Consider the following 20800-nt stretch of genomic DNA (forward strand, 5'->3'; position numbering starts at 1 on the left):
GTGCTCGCACATGTCGAGCTGGTAAATAAACAATTTGCTGAGAGGCCAGTGAAAAAATACCCCAACATGACTGTAATACTACAAAAAAATTATTTTGTTATTAAATTAAATTTTACTTGCAGTAATTATTACCTAAAAGGCCTCCTCTGCACATTTTCATCTGTACTTAATGTGAAAACAGAAAATAACAGTGAGTCCCAGCAGGAGTCTGCAATGGAAACGTGAGGGTGAGCAGGTATGACAGAGACCTTAGTTTAGCATATAAGCGTCCTAATACATGCACAACATAAAGTAAAGCTGCTTCATAGACACTGATTTCAAAATTGTTAAAATTCACATTTTGAACACATTTCAACCAAAACAGCAGACAGAATGATCGGCGCTGTCACCCCTGAGACGCTACCAGGAAATAACATAAAATAGTCACGTGTCGGCTTCGTGTCAGTGCAGCAGACATGAACCCAGCGTCGTTAGTTGTAACTGGCACTCACAATGCACACATGCAGTTCCTTCTGCATTGATAAAAGCTCACGAGTTACAATGGATTTGCTCCCTGTGACTATGGTGTTGGCTAAGCGCAGCATGTATAGAATTATAATGAAATTACAGCACAGTGTACATCCGTATGAAACTAATTTCTATGCAGCAACGTGCAGCATTTGTTTGAGAGCAGGCCAACATAACCCAAACGTAAGTGATATCGATTCCTTTGTGTTTTAGCTATTCCTGTAGCATTATAAAAACAAAAAGCAAAGCGTCAGCCTGGTTGGAGTTTGCACGTTTGCATAAAATGCTACAAATTGAGCTGATTTTTATTTAAGCATTGATTGGCTGGGTTATGGGCATTAATGGATAGGGTCTAATAGTACTGGCTTACAAAGATAAAGAGCCACACAGACAGTTAGGATAATTTACACGCCACTTACAGCACTAGTATACAAATAAATCTGTGGAAACTCCACCACTGTTGCTTTTGCGAAGATGACAAACACAAGCACAAATGCCATTATCATCGATCGCAAGGCTTTTATTACAAACTTCCTCAAGGAAACTGTTTTTTTTTCTTCTCAAGCAAAAGGGAATAAATTAACATGCAAAATAGATAGGATTTGTTTTCAGACCGAAAGTCAATCTTGCAGCGTTGAGACAGGGCATTTTTCTCCCCAAACAACTTCATCCAGCCTGCAGTGAACAATGATCCGCAGGATGACGGAGTGAGTCTTAAAGAGGAGCTGGAGTCAAACGGAGGCCTCTCAATGACACCCTCAAGGTTGTGAGCTCAATGCTGTTTTAATGTGAAACTGGGACTTTTCCACTCCACAGTCACTGTTACAGAAATCCGATAGGTTACAGGTAGCCAAATGTGTATCAGGTAGATGATAATGTGTAGCTGTATTGAAGAAAAATCTCTAATGTAACACAGAACCAAGCCTCTTAAAGTCTTAAACATCAACTTTTTGGTTTCGGTAGTTAGTGGTAACGCTTCTTCATCAACGCAAACTACACATAGGCATCAGAGCAGAGGACACACAAACCTGCACAAACTCACACGAGCGCAGTCCAAGCCACCACTAAACCAATCTGGTATTAGTGGAGAGTGTTTCAGCAGCAGGGGGATTTTTGCTTACTGCTGGGTTCCTAACCACGCTGCTGCTGAGAGTGGGTGTGGGGGGCGTGCTGCAGCATAAAGAAAAGATGGAGGAAGGGCTGTGGAGAGGTAAAGGCTTGCATTAAGAGCGGGCCAAAGCAAGAACATGGTATGGCTTTTACGGGAGAGAGAAAGTAAAGGAGAGGCAGTGTGCAGAATGACGCTGTAATTCCTCAACATCCCAGCTACGCTTTTCTGTACTGACTAATAAATAAATACTAAATAAATTCTGTACACTTATCAGCCAAGGAACAAGAAGTTTGGGTTTCTGTTTATAGTCGGGTTTAAGGAGGCTTTGGTTGCATGCAGGTGCCAGTAATGCTGACAATAATGCTTGTTAACATGTTATATTCACAAGCGCATTCATAACTGAATTCCTGGCCCAAATACCTGCTGGCTCACCCTGAAACTAAAAAATCGCCCCAGAATCTGCCTCTGAAGACTGTGCAGTAGTTTCCCACAGTTAGGAATAGCAAGGTTTTGTTTTCCCTGTGAGAATCCATTTGGATTTTATTTTCTCCACATGATCGACAAATTAGTTAAAGATGGGTCTGGGCCGGCGTGACAGGTGGGTGCCAACTCGGCCACTAGCTGTATGCTAGGCCTCACCTCAGGTACATGCAAGGCTACACTGCTATCATGTATGTGGTGTTAGTGTCTTTTTTAATAACATTTTACAAATTCTATGGTTTGCTATGTGGCTAATTGTACTCACTAGTTTTGCAGCCCTCTCCACGTGTCAGCTTCTTGAAGAAGACGCTGAATCTCACAAGTGTTAATTACTTTGCTGTCAAATTAAGTTACTGAAGTATAACTGTGCAAAGTTAGTTTTGTCTCTTATGTTTTGTTGTTGACGCCTGCTTGCATGTAATGTTGTTATATTATGCATCTTAATGCAATTTTAAATAACTGCCGTTGAATAAGAATCAGGGCAAAGTACTGGTACTTTAAAAATGTACTGAAGTTCCTAACTGAACAGCCGTGCGGCACTGTGCCTTGGGGGGTATGAGTCTGCGGTTTGAGGAGGGAGGGAGCTGCCGTGTCAGAAGTGAAAAGCTCAGAGGAAAATTGAGGCCCCATAATGGAAGCATAATGGGCTTAGTGTCAGAGTCTCGTAGACGAGCCGGGAGGGAAGCACGACTGCCGTCATTCTCTCTTACCTCAAGCAAGTATAACGGGGTTTAGGAAGCAACGGGGAGACAACGCCGAGACCCAAACAGGCTTTAGAGATACACCAACAGCCTAATGGCTGGATGTGGATAGAATTCATAACGACGAGATGGTCAGCGGTTGTCTCTTTGTGGGATTGTAGAGCATCATGTCTCGGACTCATGTTGAATACTCAAAAGGCGCCGTCTTAGCTTATGCAGGGTTCCTCCTCAAAATTCATGAGCTGACATGGACAAAATTTCATTGAGGAAGATTCTTTGGCCGGAGTCTACAAAAGTGGAAGATGAAATAAAAACTCTGAGGCCTCTTCCCCGCTGAGACTTGTGAAAGCAGGGCTGAACGAGACACGGATGCAAATTTCGAAATCATGCGGAGGGATCTTAATTCAGCTCGTGTACAGCACACCTCACTTGCATCTGAATTTACTGCCAGCACTGTACAACACCTGTCAAGACGAAAAATCGAATTTGAACCGCTACCCCCCTAAGCGATGACTACTGATCCTCACCAGACCATGTAAAGCTGTCACAGATCTGCGAGTGACTGACATGTTGAGACAGTTATCTAACGCCTTGTGTGTTAGAGCAGATTTCCAGTGCAACACAGCGGGGCTTTAAGTGCAGGAGGGTGGGGGAAGCAAAGCTGTGTGTTTGAGAGTAAAGGATTAAGCTTTGTCCCCCAAACGTGCACGGCGTCTTCATGAATCTGTAGTTAAGAAGCAGGATCCAGATTTAGTGCATTCTCATCTGCTGCACTGTGTGTGTGTGTGTGTGTGTGTGTGTCATAGAGCTGAGGACCAGTAAAGCTGATTTGGACTCTGACCATGTGTTGGTTATTTTTGGAGAACATCCAGATTCCTCCTTATATGACATAATCATGCACAGGCTGCTCTCTATATACAATATGTTGTGTTTATGCTCTGTGGACTACATGTCTCTGCAGGTCATGTGGGGACGTGGTTTAAATGTTTGAATTAAAACAATTGTGTCCATCAGGCCACTGAAACCTAAGGTATTGAACCGAACATGTTGTTGGAGGTTAGAAAAGAACAAATACTTTGTGAATGTGTTTAAGTCCAGTAAATGTCGTCTTAGTAATTATGAATATATAAAACTTTTCCCCCCAGATTTGGTTTTGATTATTGATCAAGTTTATTGTAATGAGGCCTGCTTCTACCTTAAAGTCAATATTCAGGTCAGTAATGCTGTTAACGATCAGGTGTTTTGTATGTGCAACTGCACGTGCACTTAATCATAGCCAGTGTTGGGAAGGTTACTTTTAAAATGTATTCCACTACAAATTACATGTCCCACAATGTATTTTGTAACGTATTCTAAATACTTTGGATTACTTAATATATTATCATGCTTTTTACAACTACATGAATGAACTATTGCTGTGTGATTTATTACTATTACTGAAGGTTACTCTCCATACCAATACCAACTAGATGTTTAAATCTTAATATAAATGAGTAACAGTAGGTGGACATTAGGTAAGGCTGCACTTTTTGCAGCGATCTCGTATAGAAAACTATTCCGCGCGTATATAAAACAGGTCCGCGACTCCGAGCCGTAGTAAAGGGACCTCTGGCTAATACGTCGGGTTCGTGTCGGGCTCGTAGCCGAAAACTAGCTTTACTTTGTTGTCTGGGTCAACTTTGCTAGCAAGAGACAGAGAGAGGCGTTGAAAGGCTGCTCCAACGGAACTTATTGTTTTAGAGGAAAACACGAACACAGTGTACAGTCGAGTCTTAATAGCTTACTTACAAATGGGCTCGTCAGGCACTCTTCTTGGCTGCAGTGGTTATTATTATATTTACATGCTTCCAGCTCCTGTTTCTGCTCCGTGACAGCTCGGACTTTTCCTTTTTCTCCCTCCTCTTGCTCACAGACACATAACGGGTATGGCAGTCCATTCTCCCTGCAGCACGGACTACACTGCCCATGAGGCTACATGCTTTAGGGCTATGCCTGTAACTATGTGCACGTTAGCATATGCTACTTCCGGTGCGGAAACTCCTGTGGGGAGCTTTGTTTCCGGTGTCCTATTCGCGCCCTGTTTACGGTCCAAAACAAGTTAAGCAAATGAATGAATCAAGCCGCGATTTACATTTCTATAGATGTCTCGGGCATTTACCCAATATATCTGTAAATGATGTTCATCGACTTGTCGATATTTTTCCCCAGCGCCTCTCTTTTTCTCAAAAGAGAAAAGGGATTCAAATGTTATATTTCTCAGTATCTGTAAACAGCTGTCCCTCGTTTATCACGGGTGTTATGTTCTAAAAATAACCAGCGATAGGTGAAATCAACTAGCCAATTTTATTTTTTGACGGTGCAAAACGTTTCGTCGACATCCAGTACTGCACTTCAGAGTCACACTGCTAGCGATCGATGCAGCGATTCTGTACTGTACAGGAGAGACGTCACGGAGGAGATCGTCTGCAGCGATCAGGACGCAGGACACAATGTGATGTAAAAAAACAAACAAACATGCAAACTTGCACTAAAAAATCAGCGAAACAGCGAGGTGAAAGGTGAACTGCGTTATAGCGAGGGACCACTGTAATTTTGAAGGTAAGTCACAACATACCCTTCGTAAATACTAATGTATAGAAACCGTTACCAGCAATCATTCATTTTTTGTGTGGCTTTTTTTCACGGTTTGTTAACATGCTGTGTAGGTGTGTACTTGACTAGCTGATATCGACATAACGGGGAAACATCTGGTTTGACTATTCTTCACCTGTAGTTTGAATGCTGAACATTTGCCTGTTTAAATCATAAGACCAGTCACTATACAGAGATGTGCTTCTGAATGTGGACGATGTGTCTTCTGCTGCAGTAATGCAGTTCTGCTTGTGTTGAGTGATGTAAACACCTGATCGATCTAAACTCTTTAAACGTCAAAATTGATCATTAGATTTTTTATGACACAACAGTGGTGAGTGTTCCCACCTTCTGCTCTTTGTAACTTAACGCGATCTTTCCGTTTTCGAGTTTTGGACATGATTTTGGAGAATATCTTCGAAGTAGCGATTGACCGCAAAGTAAAGCTACCGGAAATGTACAACCCCACATCCGGTCTCAAACCAGGAAGTTAGCATTTTCTCGTGCACAGGGTCAATTGCCTTCATATTAAATCATTTTTGTGAATAATTTTACAAAATATTTCTTCACGTCATTATGCGGGCCGCGAGATTGAGACACAGACATTAGAGCCTCTTAATGCGCATTTTGTTTGGGTTTCCTCCAGCTAGGGTTGCCAACTCCCTGAAAAATAAATAAGGGACACCTCGTGGCCAGGGCCGGGCAACCCAGTTGTCTTCACCCTTCCCAGTGTGGTGAATTTTGTAGCTCTTTTTTTGTGTGTGAAATTGTTTTTTTTAACCATTTGATTTGAATTTGATTTAAGTAGATGCATATTCTTTGTGATATAAACACATGGGAAACAAATGATCATTTAGCCATTTATTTTTAGCTCAAAATGACAACATTAACAAAATAAAACAGGTCTCTTTCTTAAACAGAAGCCTGTCATGCTTAACTTTTGAGAATATAAGTAAATCTTTCTTTAAAAGAACTCTGTCCTGCTTAACTTAAAATTATATAAATTAATAGAAAACAATAGAACGAAAAACATTCTTGTAACGGTGCACATATAGTGCATTTGGTACAACTGGCCTCAGTTGAGGTATTATTTCAGCTTTTCTAATGCTAATCAGCTGCTGCCGTTTGTAAACCCGCTTGTTCCCATGATTACGCATCATAACTCATCATCATTTATTCATCTATGTATTACTTTTATGTATTAGTCATCTATTTGTTGTAATCATCTATCCTTGCAGTTGTTTATTACACAAAATTAATTATATTATCACACTTCCGGCCACATAGCGCTGATATTCACTGCACATGCCCATATTAAAAAAAACAAACCAGTGTTTACATACCATATCTGCTTTTGCCGTGGCCTGGTGGACAAAAAATTGGTTAAGGGTTCCCCGAGCTTTCACGCCCCTCATGTTCTTCATGTGCCCACCATTAGAAGCATGCCTATGGAAAAAGTGCACACAGTGCAGTGCGCTTTATAGGTGTTATCGTGCACTTTTCCAGCCAGGTGTTTTCCTTTTCCCATTCCTCCCTGTACTTTTGCAGCCTTTTTTTTCTTTGCTGGAACAAACATTGCTGGTCTAATGCCGGGCTCACACTGTGCGATTTTTGGCCCATTTTGAGCCGATTTTTGTGTCGTGCGATCGTTTTGGTGATCGGCCCGATTTTGGCCTTCATCGTGTAGTATACGTGGGGTACGTGCTCACGCGCAAACGTCGGTGAAATAGACGGAGCAGTACGGCTGTGCAGCGTGTGATCTGGACACAAGTGATGGAGGCACAACTTGTAGAACTTTGGAAAGCTCATCCGAGCCTTTTCGATGTGGCCTCACAAAATTATCACGACCACAACAACCGTGAAAATAGTTGGATTTACATTGCTGCTCAATCACAGCTGCCTGATCAATGTTTTTCATTAGCAATTTAGCAAAGTTGGTGGTGGTGGTGTGCGTGTCTGTGTGAGTGAAAGACAGAGAGGCAGAGCGAGCGACAGATTTTCTGTTTTAACCTTCATTTTATGGAGGCACAGTGTGAGCACTCAGGTCGCATCAGAGCATCGGGCCGTATAGTGTGAGACCCTGCATCGTGACCTACGAACTTATAACCTCTGCGAGTCAATCGTGCAGTTTGAGCAGGAGCTGAATAACGTGACTGAAAAAATCGCACAGTGTCTGCCCAGCTTTAGGTGTACTGTCGTCCGAGACTTGCACCGCAGTGTCGGCGTTTGTTTCCCTGTTGGCCATGCTTCTTGTTGTGGTCATCTGTTGTCTTCCGGTATTTTCTCCGCAAGCGACCTTTCCTCGACCAATGAGATAAGCGGTAATTTGAATTGTCATACTCGAATTGTCATAAGTGTGCTGTCAGCTCATTGGTCACAAAGCAGGAGAGGGGCTGGGAATTATGTTTTCAAACAAAGCGTTAATTCCATTAACATTTATAGACTACTTTTGATTCTCACTGTATTACGGGACAAAGTGCGTCCCTTATTAGCTCAATACGGGACGTGTACTTTTGTTTCTAAATACGGGACGATTCCGTTTTTTAAGGGACGGTTGGCAACCCTACCTCCAGCGTGGAATTACTAAAATTAGAGAGGGCATATTCTGAATATCACCTTCTTAAACGCTAACTAATGGAAGACAGTTACGTATTTAAAATACAAAATATGAGTAACGCAGGTACATGTATTCCATTACTCCCAACAGTGACCATAGCAATGCGTCCTCCTTGGATTCAAGCAGATCATCAATGATGGATCATCAATGCTGTATTTACAGACTTGGAAATCAAGAATGCTCACAAAAAAAATTGATTTATCCAAAAGTATGAATCTAGGAGCGCCCGTAAAACAACAAACATGACCGTGAGAACAATCTGGATCAGGTGATCATCATGTGCAGGTTTCACTAAAATCCGACCCAACATTCTAGGAGTAACGACACCTGTGAAGGAGGCACAGGCAGACGCCTCACCATTGCACAAGCTCATTGGTCCATTGGCAAGACGAGCAGCTCTGCTCTGCAGACGTTGCTCGTCAACAGTGTAGGCCATGGCCGCACACATTTATGTAAACATGTACGTGGAGAAAGACGCCCAAGTGGGATCGGGTTACATCGCTCACATGGGGAACTCTATAACAGTGCTTATGCTTTCTTTTTGAACAGATAACAGGAAGTCAAGGACGCAGATTTGCAGAACACTTTAATGAAACATGTGGAAAGCATTCCTTGGTACCTAACAGAATCATGAACAAACCACCAGAACAGACTAAACTGATTAAAAGGCCTGGCTGGTTGCAGTAGGAGTGGGTGATATGTTTGGGATTCTCTGATGGATTTGGATGTTACACCATGTCGTGATGATGATAAATATTGTGATATCTTATAGCGTTTATAGATAAGTGAATGGGAATGTCTGTTTTTGCTTGATCTGGTGATGCCGGATAAATACAGATGCTTTAACACAGATGCACACAATGTCATTTATATATTGCCAATATGCTGTCCAGCTCATTTAATTGCACCATTTCCAGTAAAGGTCTTGTAGCTATACCTTATCAGTTCATAAATCTGTCTTACAGTAACCGTCATATCACCCAACCCTACTGTGCAGATAGTCAATACAGTATATAGAAGACTGAAAATACATGCAGTGCCCTTGTGTATTAAATTGAATGACTAATGTTTACAACTGTAGCTCAAAAAGAGCTAAACCAATGAAATCAAAGTCACCTCAACAATTTGGGTGGGGGAGAGGAAAAAAAAAAGACACAAAATAGAAAAAAACAAAACCCTTCTGCAGTCCAGGTCTACAGACTGTTAGGGCTGAAAAGGGGGAAAAGAAGTCTCTGCAGGGATGAATGAGGGATTATGGGAAGGCTGGGCAAAAGAGGGGAGCAGGGATGAGACTAGGAGATTGGAAGTAACAGGGTGGTGGGATGCAAGGCCGATTCAGCCTTTCGAAGTAGTGTACCCACGCAGGAGAAGGGAGATCGCACGGGATTCAGTGACCTCCTCAGGAAGACAACCTTCCTGGTCTGTGATAGTTGGGTCAGCTCCAGATTTCAGCAGCAGATCCACAATTTCAACAAATTCACACGCCGAAGCTACAAAAACAAAAAACAAAGTCACATTGGAAACCGAAAGAATAACATGAAATGTACGATATTTTAAATCAATATATTCCGTCTCCCGAAAAGAAATGCATAGAACTCCAATTATCTATCACATCAGTGGTGAGTATCCTTGAGTTTTTACTCCCATGAGGTTCACACGTGTTTAGTGAAAGGTCTCAGCTGTTGGATGGATTGCCAAGACAGGCGTTACAGAAACTCGAGTCCTCGTATGAATGGATGAATAAACTAAACATTTTGACAACATGGAGGTAAACCGTTTCATTTGTCCAGTTGTATCAACTCGAACCACTGAGACTGCAGCTTATTAATAAAATATTGCTAAAGTTTTAACCAAACAGAGTTAATGTGGTTGCGTTTCATTTAGTTTTAAATGGTTAATGAAATAATGAACCACTGTTATGATGTGCCAGGTTAAAGTGAATTTGCCTTATTCCATCTCCACACTGTGGGTTAATACAGTATGTAAAGTGCTGCAGTTAATGAAAAGCTAATCTGCAGGCCCAGCACTGACACTGGCTTGGACCTGAGCTTCCTTCAAACACTTCATTTCTGCCCCATTGGCAATTTGTACCCCACTAAAAGGGTCTTTCCCCTCCCAGTGTAGAGTGGAGAGGGGCGGGGGGCAGCGTGCACTTTCTTAACCCAGTTAGAGGGTTCCTTCATTCCCGATCTACCTCTTGCCCCTCTGACACGCTCCCTCCCGGCGTCTGTCGCTCGCTGCTTTTAAAGAGCAGACTCTGCTGTGCCATGTTCGCTGATGTCAGCAGCCGCAGTGATTGACAGCAAGGCCTTTTAACCTCCAGCTCAGAGGTGGCCGGTGGGAGTGTGCACGCACGGGATGCGATGTTACATCGGAATGCATGCGAGTGTGAGAGAAAGCCTGTGTGCATGCTCAAGCTGCAGCTATGAATGAATGTATGAGGTGTGCAAGTGTGCAAAGCCACAAGAATCACTAATCTTCCAGCTAAAACCAAGTAACAAAGCTTGACTGTTTCTCCCCCCCAGCCACACTTGCAGCCCTCCTCTTGTTACTCTAAACAGTATTTTATTTAGCCAGCCTTGTGTGTGCGCGTGCGGCGCGTCTCTCGCCTGGGCCTTGAGCTGTAAAAAGTGGCTGGCCCTCGGGGGAGCCGTAGAGGAGGAGAACAATTTATGGTGAGCAGTAAACCCTCAATTAATCACTTGCCAGCCAGTGTGGCCCTGTGCAAAGAGAGGTGGGAATGAATTTTCATTCTCTGCTATTTGTCTCTTGGAGTTCATCGCTTATGTTTATTAGTCATCTTTTTATGCCCCATCCTCAGGGCTTCTTCTGGTGAGTGCGGGTGTGTGTGTAGATCTCCAGTGGGTAATCCAGCATGCCCACTCCAACGCCACCAAGCACAGGGACAGATGGTGCAGCCACATGCACACACAGAGGCTCAGAGGACATGGGAAACGCCCCTCAGGGACATGTGTGTTGGGGCACGAGGGGGTCAGGGGAGTCTAAGGACCACTGCTGATTTCCTCTGGGAGGTCTAGTGATTATTACACACAGACAAACACACACAAACACACACATGCAGGAGCAAAAAGGAAGGAATGACAAACTTTGTGGAAAAACAGCAGAAAATAAGTGAGGAATAGAAAGGATCGAGCGGGAGGAGCAGGACTCAAAGATGATCAATTTGAAACAAAATATAGTCAAAGAAGGCGTGCGCACAAAAAACAAGCTGCTGTAAATAAAGTGAGAGTGTGCACGCAGACAACATAATGTCTGTGCAGAATAAATGTGGAATGAGATGAGCCAATTTGAAAAATAGGCACAAAAAGCTTTACAGCAAGGAAAGTGTTCATGATGCTTTCTTACCATAATGCAACGCCGTCTGTCCTTCATCGTCCTGTAAAAAGCCAAAAACAAGTGCTTAATTCAAAGGACCTGTGACACAGCAAAAACAAATACTTCACTGAGTGCACATTCAAACAATATCCACTTAACACAGAAATACTGCCAACATTTGGTGTGAGCTAAGTTGTAAGCTGTCACTTTGTCCAAACTTCAAGAGGGAAACTCGCACCTGATAGAATACAAATTAAATATTTTTTGTGGACAAAGGGTGCTGTGTTTATGTTTGCCTGGACCAAAGGGGAATTATAAGACGATGAGATATTGATTTGAGAAACATGTGACCTGAAAAATCTAAACTTTCAGCTTGCAGGTCGTTTCCAGCTCTGGTTAACCTGAAACCTAAAACTCAGATTAAAAGGGGAGCTATCACCCCCTTCAATCATAGCTGCCCATCCAGCATCAACCCGAATCTAAACCGATTACCGAAAGGTTGATTCTGTTCATCTGGATGCTTTCAGTGGGCATCTCAGCTGACAGCAGGTTTCCAACATTAGTTGTAATGTTTATATGACCATTACGAAACCGGATGAAAAAAAAACGATGCATCAATACTGGATTTATGGAGTTTGAGTGGAAGAAAGGGAACATTTCTCACTCAAGTTTATGCTGATTTGGAAATTATTTTTTATTCATTTTATTTTTTATAATTCGCAGACTATTGTGTGGCTTGTTTGAAGTGTTAATTAATAAGTCAAAGCTCATACAAATCAAACTATATGGACAAGAAGGCCGGATCCTTTAACACTGGAGTTTAGGTGTTCTCCGTCATTTTGCCACAGGTGTATTTAAACACAAAAAGCAACTCACCGTGCAGCCTGCCTTTAAACATTTGGTTTATTCTAAAGAGCTCGCTGAATTTAAGTGTAGCACCCCCCCCCCTTACATTCAAGTTAGTTTGTGGAATATCTGGGAGGTAAGAAATGTCACAACCAACTAACTGCATTTAGGAACCACAGCAGCTCAGACACAAAGTGCATGCATTTAAAACAAAAAGAACTCAAATGCTGCACAAAAACTATTTGCTAGGAGCTCCGTGACACGTTTCCACACCAAAGCAGCTTCTGCAGGTATAATGTGTAGATGTCCCAGCACCTTTATCCATATTATAGATTTTAATAGGTCAAGTTCTATTAACACTGGACTTTGGCTATATTTGCATACATTGCATTAGTCTTCACATTTCACCCCTTTCATGGCTACTTTGTTACTCAGCCCCAACCAAATAAATCTTTAAAAGATGAGCCAGAAACATGCATAAAAAAAATAAAATAAAAAATTTATATACATCTCATCTGTAAGCAACCGTGTTTAACGCTATAACATCAAGTGCATCATATCTGATACACGAGTTTGTGACCTCAACATCTGTGATCTGAGTGTACGCTCTTTGAACAGATGATCCTTGTGGTCAAAGGGTCAGTGGCAGCGATATAATATCTTATATGACGTGTTGGACTGAGGACAGCGATGGGGAAAAATGTGTCCTTGCGTGTCTGTAGATATAAAAGACAATTCTGACAGGCACCATCAACAGGAGATTCAGTTTTTTAAAATCACTGCTCCAGCCTGCATTTGCACCTCAGTGGTAATAAATGATCAAACTGTTGCCTCTGGCCTTAGAACAAGAGCAGTAGTTGAACCAAGTGGAATCATTTCAAATAAGATTAAAATTAAGGAGGCTCTTGTAGCTCACATGTCACTGCAGTCAAAAAAGTTCCAAACTATTGTAAAATTATTCATTAGTCTTTCCTGTTTTGTTACTTCCTGTTACACCAAGCCACACCTCCCTCATTTCATTTCCTTACTTCACCCTTCATCCTCGCCTCCGTTCGTTCCTCTCGTCTCTTCTTCAGACTTAATCCCTCTCCTCTACAATCCCTCATTTCCCTTCCTTCCCTTTCCTGTCTGCCTTCTCCTGCTGAAACCAGTGCAGAGTGATCCTATTGTTGTGTTTCTCTCCATCTCTCAGGGGCAGCACTTCAGGGACCTGCTGATTGGATTAGAGCTTTCTATTCCCTCTGGGTGGATCACAGAGAACAGATGCAAATCGCCACCAGCGTGGAAAGCGTGCAGCGGTTAACCCAAGACAACAATGCTGTCTGACTGCGAGTCAAATCACAACCTGTGATGTACTGCAGAAAACGTGTCAGTCTGACAGTCTGGAGAAGAGCAGGCAGACCTGTAGCAAAATAGCTGTATTTATATATGCGTACATACATCTAACAACAAGAGGGTCACGTTTTAATCTTCTCGGCATTTTGTGTAAATAAGATAATGCTGCAACCAATTTTCCCTTTAGTTCACAACACAGACAAACAAAGACTGAGCACAGTGGGAGAGCGGCAGATGTTTACAGCCAGGGCCAAGTGAAAGACCACGACGCACATAAATACAGTTATAATTAAAGTGTAACGGCTTTAAGCTCTAATCTGCCTCCAGCGCTAATCTGCAGTTTGTTGTTCAGCAGCATAAAAGGACGCGTGTGCGCTCGTAAGTGAAAATATGTGACTGATAAAACACTGGCCAACAAACCTAACAATACACAGATGAGCATGCCAGCGCACGTGTGCAGCCTACATGCCTCTTGCATGTTCATGTGAGGGGGTCAGCGGCCTGTCCTCTCAGCGTTCCCTAATGCCCCCGGATCCAGGACGGAGGCTTGATGGAATCACAGGAAATTGGATTGTCTTCCATTTGCTTTGGAAGCAGCCAGGAAGAGACACTCCTTCCCCCCCCACAATACCTGCAGCTAGCATGCCCCCCTCCCACCTCACTCGTGCACCCAAGTTCCCATCCCATTATGGAGGCATGTTGCACCAAACCTCTGCTTTTACATGTCATCCAAAGTTTCCCCTTGCGATGCAGAAATGCTGGGCTGTATGTCAGCAGAGTGCTCAATAAAGCAGCTGCTTGCACAATGGCAGCAGGAGAGATCCAGCACTGTGTAGTGTATCACCCTAATGGGGTGGAGCAATACGTTTAGGAGCCGCATGGATAGGGATTGATCTATCAGTACACTTGCAATTTTGGTGAATTTAAGTCACACCAATCTATCATTTCTAACACACAAATGATGTGAAGCAAGATTGATGAGAGGAGGAGTGAATTAAGGAAATACAGAGATGCAGCATGTAGTCATACTTTTAAAAAGATCAAAAATAGTGTAACTATTCCAAAAGTGCTCAAAAGTGGGGAAAGAAGAAGAAAACAAATCGGATGTAGATATATTTTATTCTTTCATGTCTATCATAAAGTACCAGCCACTCCTAAAAATATCAGCACAGGACTGTCAAAACAACTCAAAGTGAAAAAGGCAACAAATAAAAGAGTCTGTAGCTCCGTTTATCTGCAGAGGAGAAGGGGACGGTCAAATATGTTGAGTTCATTTCTGTAAAGCAGTTTAACTCGTTTTCTTCAGTGGATACTCCAAAACATTCAACCAAAGCTAAACTTCACTCCAGGATTAAGAGGAGGGGATCTAGGACATGTCCGAGGTGGAAACTCAGCTCAGCTAGGCAAACGAATGGAACTGCCGAGTCCCTGCGCCATTTATCTTATATTAAAAAATAAAATAAAATAAATAAAACAGCATCTCTAAAATACTGATGCATATTATTAGCACACAATGCCTTTAGTCACTTGCATAAATCCTCATAAAGACAAAACAAAACACCATTTAGCACTATATCAGAGTTTGGTTCTTTTAATGTGAGCAGAGTTACAGTTTTAAGATCCAAACTGCTGCTTAAAAATGCCTGATAGGGAAAACGGCTAGTCTCTCTGAAGTGGAAACAACAGCTTAAATTCTTGAGCCAATGCGGACATGTCAGGCTGCTGCTCTTTTAAAGGCCAGTGGAGAGATTGGAGACCATTTCTCCTTCAGCTCTCTGTTCTAATCTCATTTTTCTGCGTCTCAGTAAACTTTCTTTGGGCTCTTCTTCCTCCGTTTCTCCGCCTCCTCCTTTTCTCCCCCTACTGTCCCTGACAGCAACATTAAACAAGTAGGGAAAAATGAAGAAGCAATTATGATTTATGATCAATGCATGCAGCAGCAGCTGCTGACTTTTATAATGACAGTGGTTGGGGAGGGAGATTGAGTGGATGAATGTGTGTGTGTGTGTGTATTGGTCTCCAGGGTGTGTGTGGGGTAGATGAGGGGTGAATCGATAGGCGGCTGGGATCATTGGTATGCAGATTCCAGCAGACAGCATTATGATGAGCAGGTGCCATCAATCAGAAAGAAGAGCCCAGACTGAGAAGCTGATCCTCCTTCAGTGGGTCCCATCTAAAACTAGAGCAGCTACTGTGCCACCAAAACCTTGTTGGACAACTTAAATGCACAATATATCAATCATATCAACCAGCAGAAAGCCATTTACCAAAACATATGCAATCAGCACTCAGTGTCCTGGGCACTGTGTATCGCTTCTACCCTTCAAGCCAAATCTATTCAAAGACACTGATTCTTTACACAATAAAGGGATTGACGTGCAAAACCTCTGATAAGTAGACCGCTCCAAAAACAAGATGGAAAAGCAAAAATGCAGTGCAGTACAAAGTTACGCAGATTAACAGCTAAATATATGTATGCTGATATTTATACTTTGATTTATCACCAGTTTGTGTTCTATCCAAATGAAATTTAACAGATTGTGACAAATAATGAGCGACAAAAACAGACGAACAGCAGAAACTAGAAACTAAAACATGCATTAAAGCAATATAAAGATGAGCATCACTGGATCCCTTAAATGTTTTGGTGTCTTTACCTTACATTAAAATATCCATGAATTAAGTGAAACTGAAGACGTCACACAGCTGTGTGGCTGCCTTTGCCTTTGTTTGCTGCTGATGCTTCTGTGGACGTTTTTCCTGACATGTGCACTGGGAAGGCCCCCAGTTAAAAGGATCTGCAGACCAGGCCCAGCCTTAATTGAATCTGGGTCTCCTCTCTGAGCTGGGAGAGGTAACCTTGCCATTCAGTGTGTGAGCACTGCCGCCCACGGTCAAATTAGCCCCAACACCAAACTCCCTGCCCTTCACACCTTCTGCGAGTGTCCTTCAGCTTCCTGGGTTTTCCCCATCTCTGTCACTTCTATATCTGCTATCACACCAAGCAGCTAAACCTAAAGACATAAAAAAGGGACCGTAGATATTAAATGAGTTAAAGAGGGTTACAGTGTGTCTGTAGATCTATGTGCAGTTTCAGCATTAAAGAACTTTAACAGTCATTTTCCTTCCTCTCTGCTACAGAGAAAGGCAAAAAGTCTTTTCACTAAATCTCCATCTCTTCATCCACGTCTTCCCCTCCACACGTCTCGCCCCTCTTATGTCGCAAAGCTTGCTTGTTCCCATGGGACACCTTAGCCTCCATTAAAGCCATCAGAGAAGGAAGATGGGGTTGAGGCTGAGAATTAACATCGCCAGAGGCCCTCCTGCGGCTCATCGATGATGTTTAAAAAGAAATATATGAAATAAATAAATACATAAAAGAGTGTAATATGAAAATCAATGGGCAAGCAGTGGGGGCTCTGGCTGAGGCATTTGGAGTGAGGGACTCATAAAGCTGAGTACTGCAGGAGACTGATGGAAGGCAAAACACTTACTTTGTTTATTCTCTCTCCTCACCCCATCCCCTCCCCTCGCTGTCTGTATCCAGCTCTCACTCCCTCACTCTCCTCTCCCCCTCTGTCTGCAACAGTCGAGGACAGCTTTAATGCTCCTGACAATTTATGTGGACGGTTAAGAACGATGGAAATCAAATAGTTGAGTGTAGGCAAGGCCCAGTGAGTGGCCAATAAGAAAGAAACAACAGCTGATGATGGCAAAGAGGACCGTTACCTGCTGGAATGGCTCTTTAGGCTGGACCATTACTGTCAAGTAGCTGGCTCTTTTCTGAGTGCTCATATTATAGATTCATAACTGTATCGGTGTCTGATAGGCTCTTTTTAACAGCGCACTGCAACAGCTTTTATTTCATCGAGTCCAGCTAATGTGCAGCAAGTACCAAATATGTATCCTATAACACCAGCTTACTGCGTGACTGCTAAGACGACAAGTGCTGTGTGACGGGGAAACGATACCCTGTGTGTATCCTTTACAGAGCCGTGCTCCGATTCAGGCTGGCTTGAAAATGGCTAACATGTACGAGTTTAGTTAATTATGGTAAAAGGACATCATCGTGGATTTAAATGACTTCATGCAAAAAAAGACAACACTTGAGTAACATCCCAGAGTCATATTTATATCTTCATAATCAGGTCTATAGGGAAAGAAGAAGAAAAAAAAAAAAAAAAAAAAAAAAAAGCAGCAGTAATGCATCCATTCACCCAGGGTCAGGTTGTGGGGGCAGCAGCCTAAGCAGCCCAGACCTTCCTTTCCCCAGCCACCTCCCCCAGCTCATTCGGGAGGGGGAAACTGCAGAGGCGTTCCCAGGACAGCCGAGAGATTTAATCTCGGAGTGTGTCCCGGGTTTACCTCGAGTCCTCCTCCCTGTGTTATGTGCCTGGAACACCTCGCCAACTCAGTCATCCTACTCAGACTCTCCACCCTCTCTCTAAGACAGAGGCCACAGGCGAGTGTAGGGATGTAGACAGACCAGTAAAGTCAACAGCTCTGCTTTCACACTCAGCTTTCTTCACTACAGCTGACCAGTCCATATTGCAGATGCAGCCCCAGTCTGCTCCATCAGATTTTTGGAAAAAAAAAAGATCCCAAGATATTTTAACTCCTCCACTTGGGGCAACAACTTGTCCCTGACCTGGAGTTGGCAATCCACCCTTTTCCAGCCGAGAACCATGGCAAAAGTGGAAGTCTTTAGCAGATCTGATAAACCTGGGTGCTGGTGTCTCATTAAGAGTCAAGTTCAGTGCATCCATTCTAAACATACCATCATTGTGCTGCAACCCAAACCCACGAAGAAGCAGATTTACTCTCATTCTGTCTTAAATCTACCTTCTTGCTTTTTCCTTACTACTCTTCATGGCCCATTGGCTCTTGTATAGTAATAAAAAAAACCTAAGCATTTCCATTTTGTCTTATCCAGCAATACAAATACTTGGAAGTTCTGCTACACTGGAAATACTGTTTAGTAGTGCCATCGAGCAATCATGCTGACTGAACTGCGACTTTGCCAAAAACAGCCCAATACACTCAGTAATGTGAAAGACAAATATTGGCAGTATGGCAAACCCTCTAACAGGTCAGTGTTGCATCACATTATCAGACCTCACTAGTGTCCATCTCACATCTTTGTTTACTCTGCCCACTTTCTGCCTTCACCTTATTGTGTTATCCATTTTCATTCAATTGATTTTTTCCCTCCTTACCTTTCCCACCTTGGTGCATTTTCTTAATTATCCTATACATTCTGGAGGATAGGTTGCACAATTATATGCACAGAAACGCATGCACACGCGCGCACACAATTATGACAAATATTGCTGGATATTTGTTATGACTGGGCTGACTGAGCCATTAGTTATAGGAGGCAGTGCTGGGAAAGGGGAGGGACACAAACGTGTAATAATACCTCCACCATAGAATTTCAATCAGCCCGCCATGGTGTGTGTGAGCGCATTTGCCACTTTGATCACACGAGCAGCCGACACCACAGCAGAGGACACCGATGAGAGGACTCTGCTACTGTAGAGCAGCACCAGATCCATAAGGAGGTTTATGTTTTTGCTAATTCGGTGGGAGATTTAATATTGATACAGGTTTAATGTGCTTTAGTGAAAAATGTGCACAAACAGATTGTTCGGTTTAAAATGAAATGTTTTTCAAATGTGCCACTTGATTTGTGAAGCAGGGAATTGGCAGAAACCAAAAATATTTCTATTGTGAAAAAAGGCAGTCATGCACTTCGCAGTAAGCACTGTAATTTTTATTTATGCTTCATTTTGACCTTTTATATATTTGAATTAATTAAACATGCAGTACATCCACAGCAAGTCGGGATTATTAAACCAAGAAGCAAAATGACTGTTTCCTGGATTTTGTAGATCTTTGTCACTACTCCTATAAACTTATTAGAATAAAGTGTAAAAGGCCAATGTTCTTGGGTCCACCTCCTCAAAAGTAAGACTTTGCAGGTTATGTAAAATGCATTCTCTCTTTAAATTCAAAACCGTTTAGATCAGGGACCGGGCAGAGACTCAAATCCAGGCAACTGGACAGCTTTGGAAAATGATGTTAGAGAATTTATGAAGGAAAAATTATGAACACTAAAAGATGAGTGATAAATGCAGTACGTTTTGGGAGGTACAGGGGAGAAAAGAAATAACTGGAATAATCTCGTAATGAACACATCAGTTGCAACTAGTTTTGAAGCCTTCAACCTGTGGATTTACTCCAACGCAGTGCCAACATTTGGCATTGTGTGTGGGTGTGTATAAATAAATAACCGACACATTTTCCTTGCATTATCATTTTCACTTTGAGTTAGAAAGTCTTGAATTTTTGACAAATCTTTAGGTTACTGTGATAACTTAGGATCTCCGAAGCATGAGTGAATATTTGGCTACAGGCTATAATGGACCCTTGTGTATTTGCAGAAGCAGGACCCGAATATCATCTGCATCAGGGCCCTTCACCTGTATGTTAAGACAGGCTTCTTAAAGCTGGGTGTGTGGATTAGTTAAGATTACACTGGCTTAACAAAGATGCATGACATAACTAAACATTTGGTTTTTCCAGTTGGGGCATTTATGAACTGACAGGAGATGAGCAGTGTAGTGTAGCGTGCACCTCTTTGCTGGTGAATAAATGGCTTAAGAGGAGAAGCCAACATATTCTATAAGCTAATGTCTACATGCTAATAGCTTTAGATTAGAACAAATGCACAAAGTGCTAATGTGGAAAATCTTCAAAGATTATTTACAGTTCTTTCCTGATCTATGCACACATTCAGCAAAGTCGAGGTGTCCCATGGAGACAAATTCACTGTTTGGCCTCAATAAATAAATCAACATCCACCTCAGTTTAAGTCCACCCACTCCACTCACTACAATATCAAATCAATGCATCCTTGGAGAGACCATGTCATTACAAATCAGCTATACAGACTTGAAGCCACAGTGTGCCCTTTCCAGTTTTACACAAGCGCCGTGCTCTGCCCAGTTCTTGGAATAAAAAAAAAGTTAAAAAAAGGTAAATAAAATAAAACGTCTCAAAGGCCAAACTTCTCTCACACGAGACATCTGCAGGTCCCACGTGCAGGCTGTGCGTATGCAACTTGTGTGCACTCCAGCCACCAATTGTAGGCCACCCAGTCAGATATTTATTACTATTGATCTCGCTGGTCCTGGCTGAAGACTTTTGTTCTGCTGGCTCAAGGCTCTGACCTCA

General features: G+C 42.5%; 1 protein-coding gene across 1 annotated transcript in view; it reads right to left on the reverse strand.

Moving 5' to 3' along the window:
• Window positions 1-8616: 8616 nt before the first annotated feature.
• acbd6 (acyl-CoA binding domain containing 6) overlaps window positions 8617-20800 on the reverse strand; it is a 30127-nt gene continuing 17943 nt past the window's right edge. The window contains exons 7-8 of the mRNA XM_063466592.1: window positions 11414-11444; window positions 8617-9537 (exon numbers count right to left, since the gene is read on the reverse strand). Coding sequence (XP_063322662.1) covers window positions 9383-9537; window positions 11414-11444 — 186 coding nt within the window. The 3' untranslated portion in view covers window positions 8617-9382. The remainder of the gene's footprint in view (window positions 9538-11413; window positions 11445-20800) is intronic.

Source organism: Pelmatolapia mariae, linkage group LG23 (genome assembly GCF_036321145.2).
Source record: "Pelmatolapia mariae isolate MD_Pm_ZW linkage group LG23, Pm_UMD_F_2, whole genome shotgun sequence".
Taxonomy (NCBI): domain Eukaryota; kingdom Metazoa; phylum Chordata; class Actinopteri; order Cichliformes; family Cichlidae; genus Pelmatolapia; species Pelmatolapia mariae.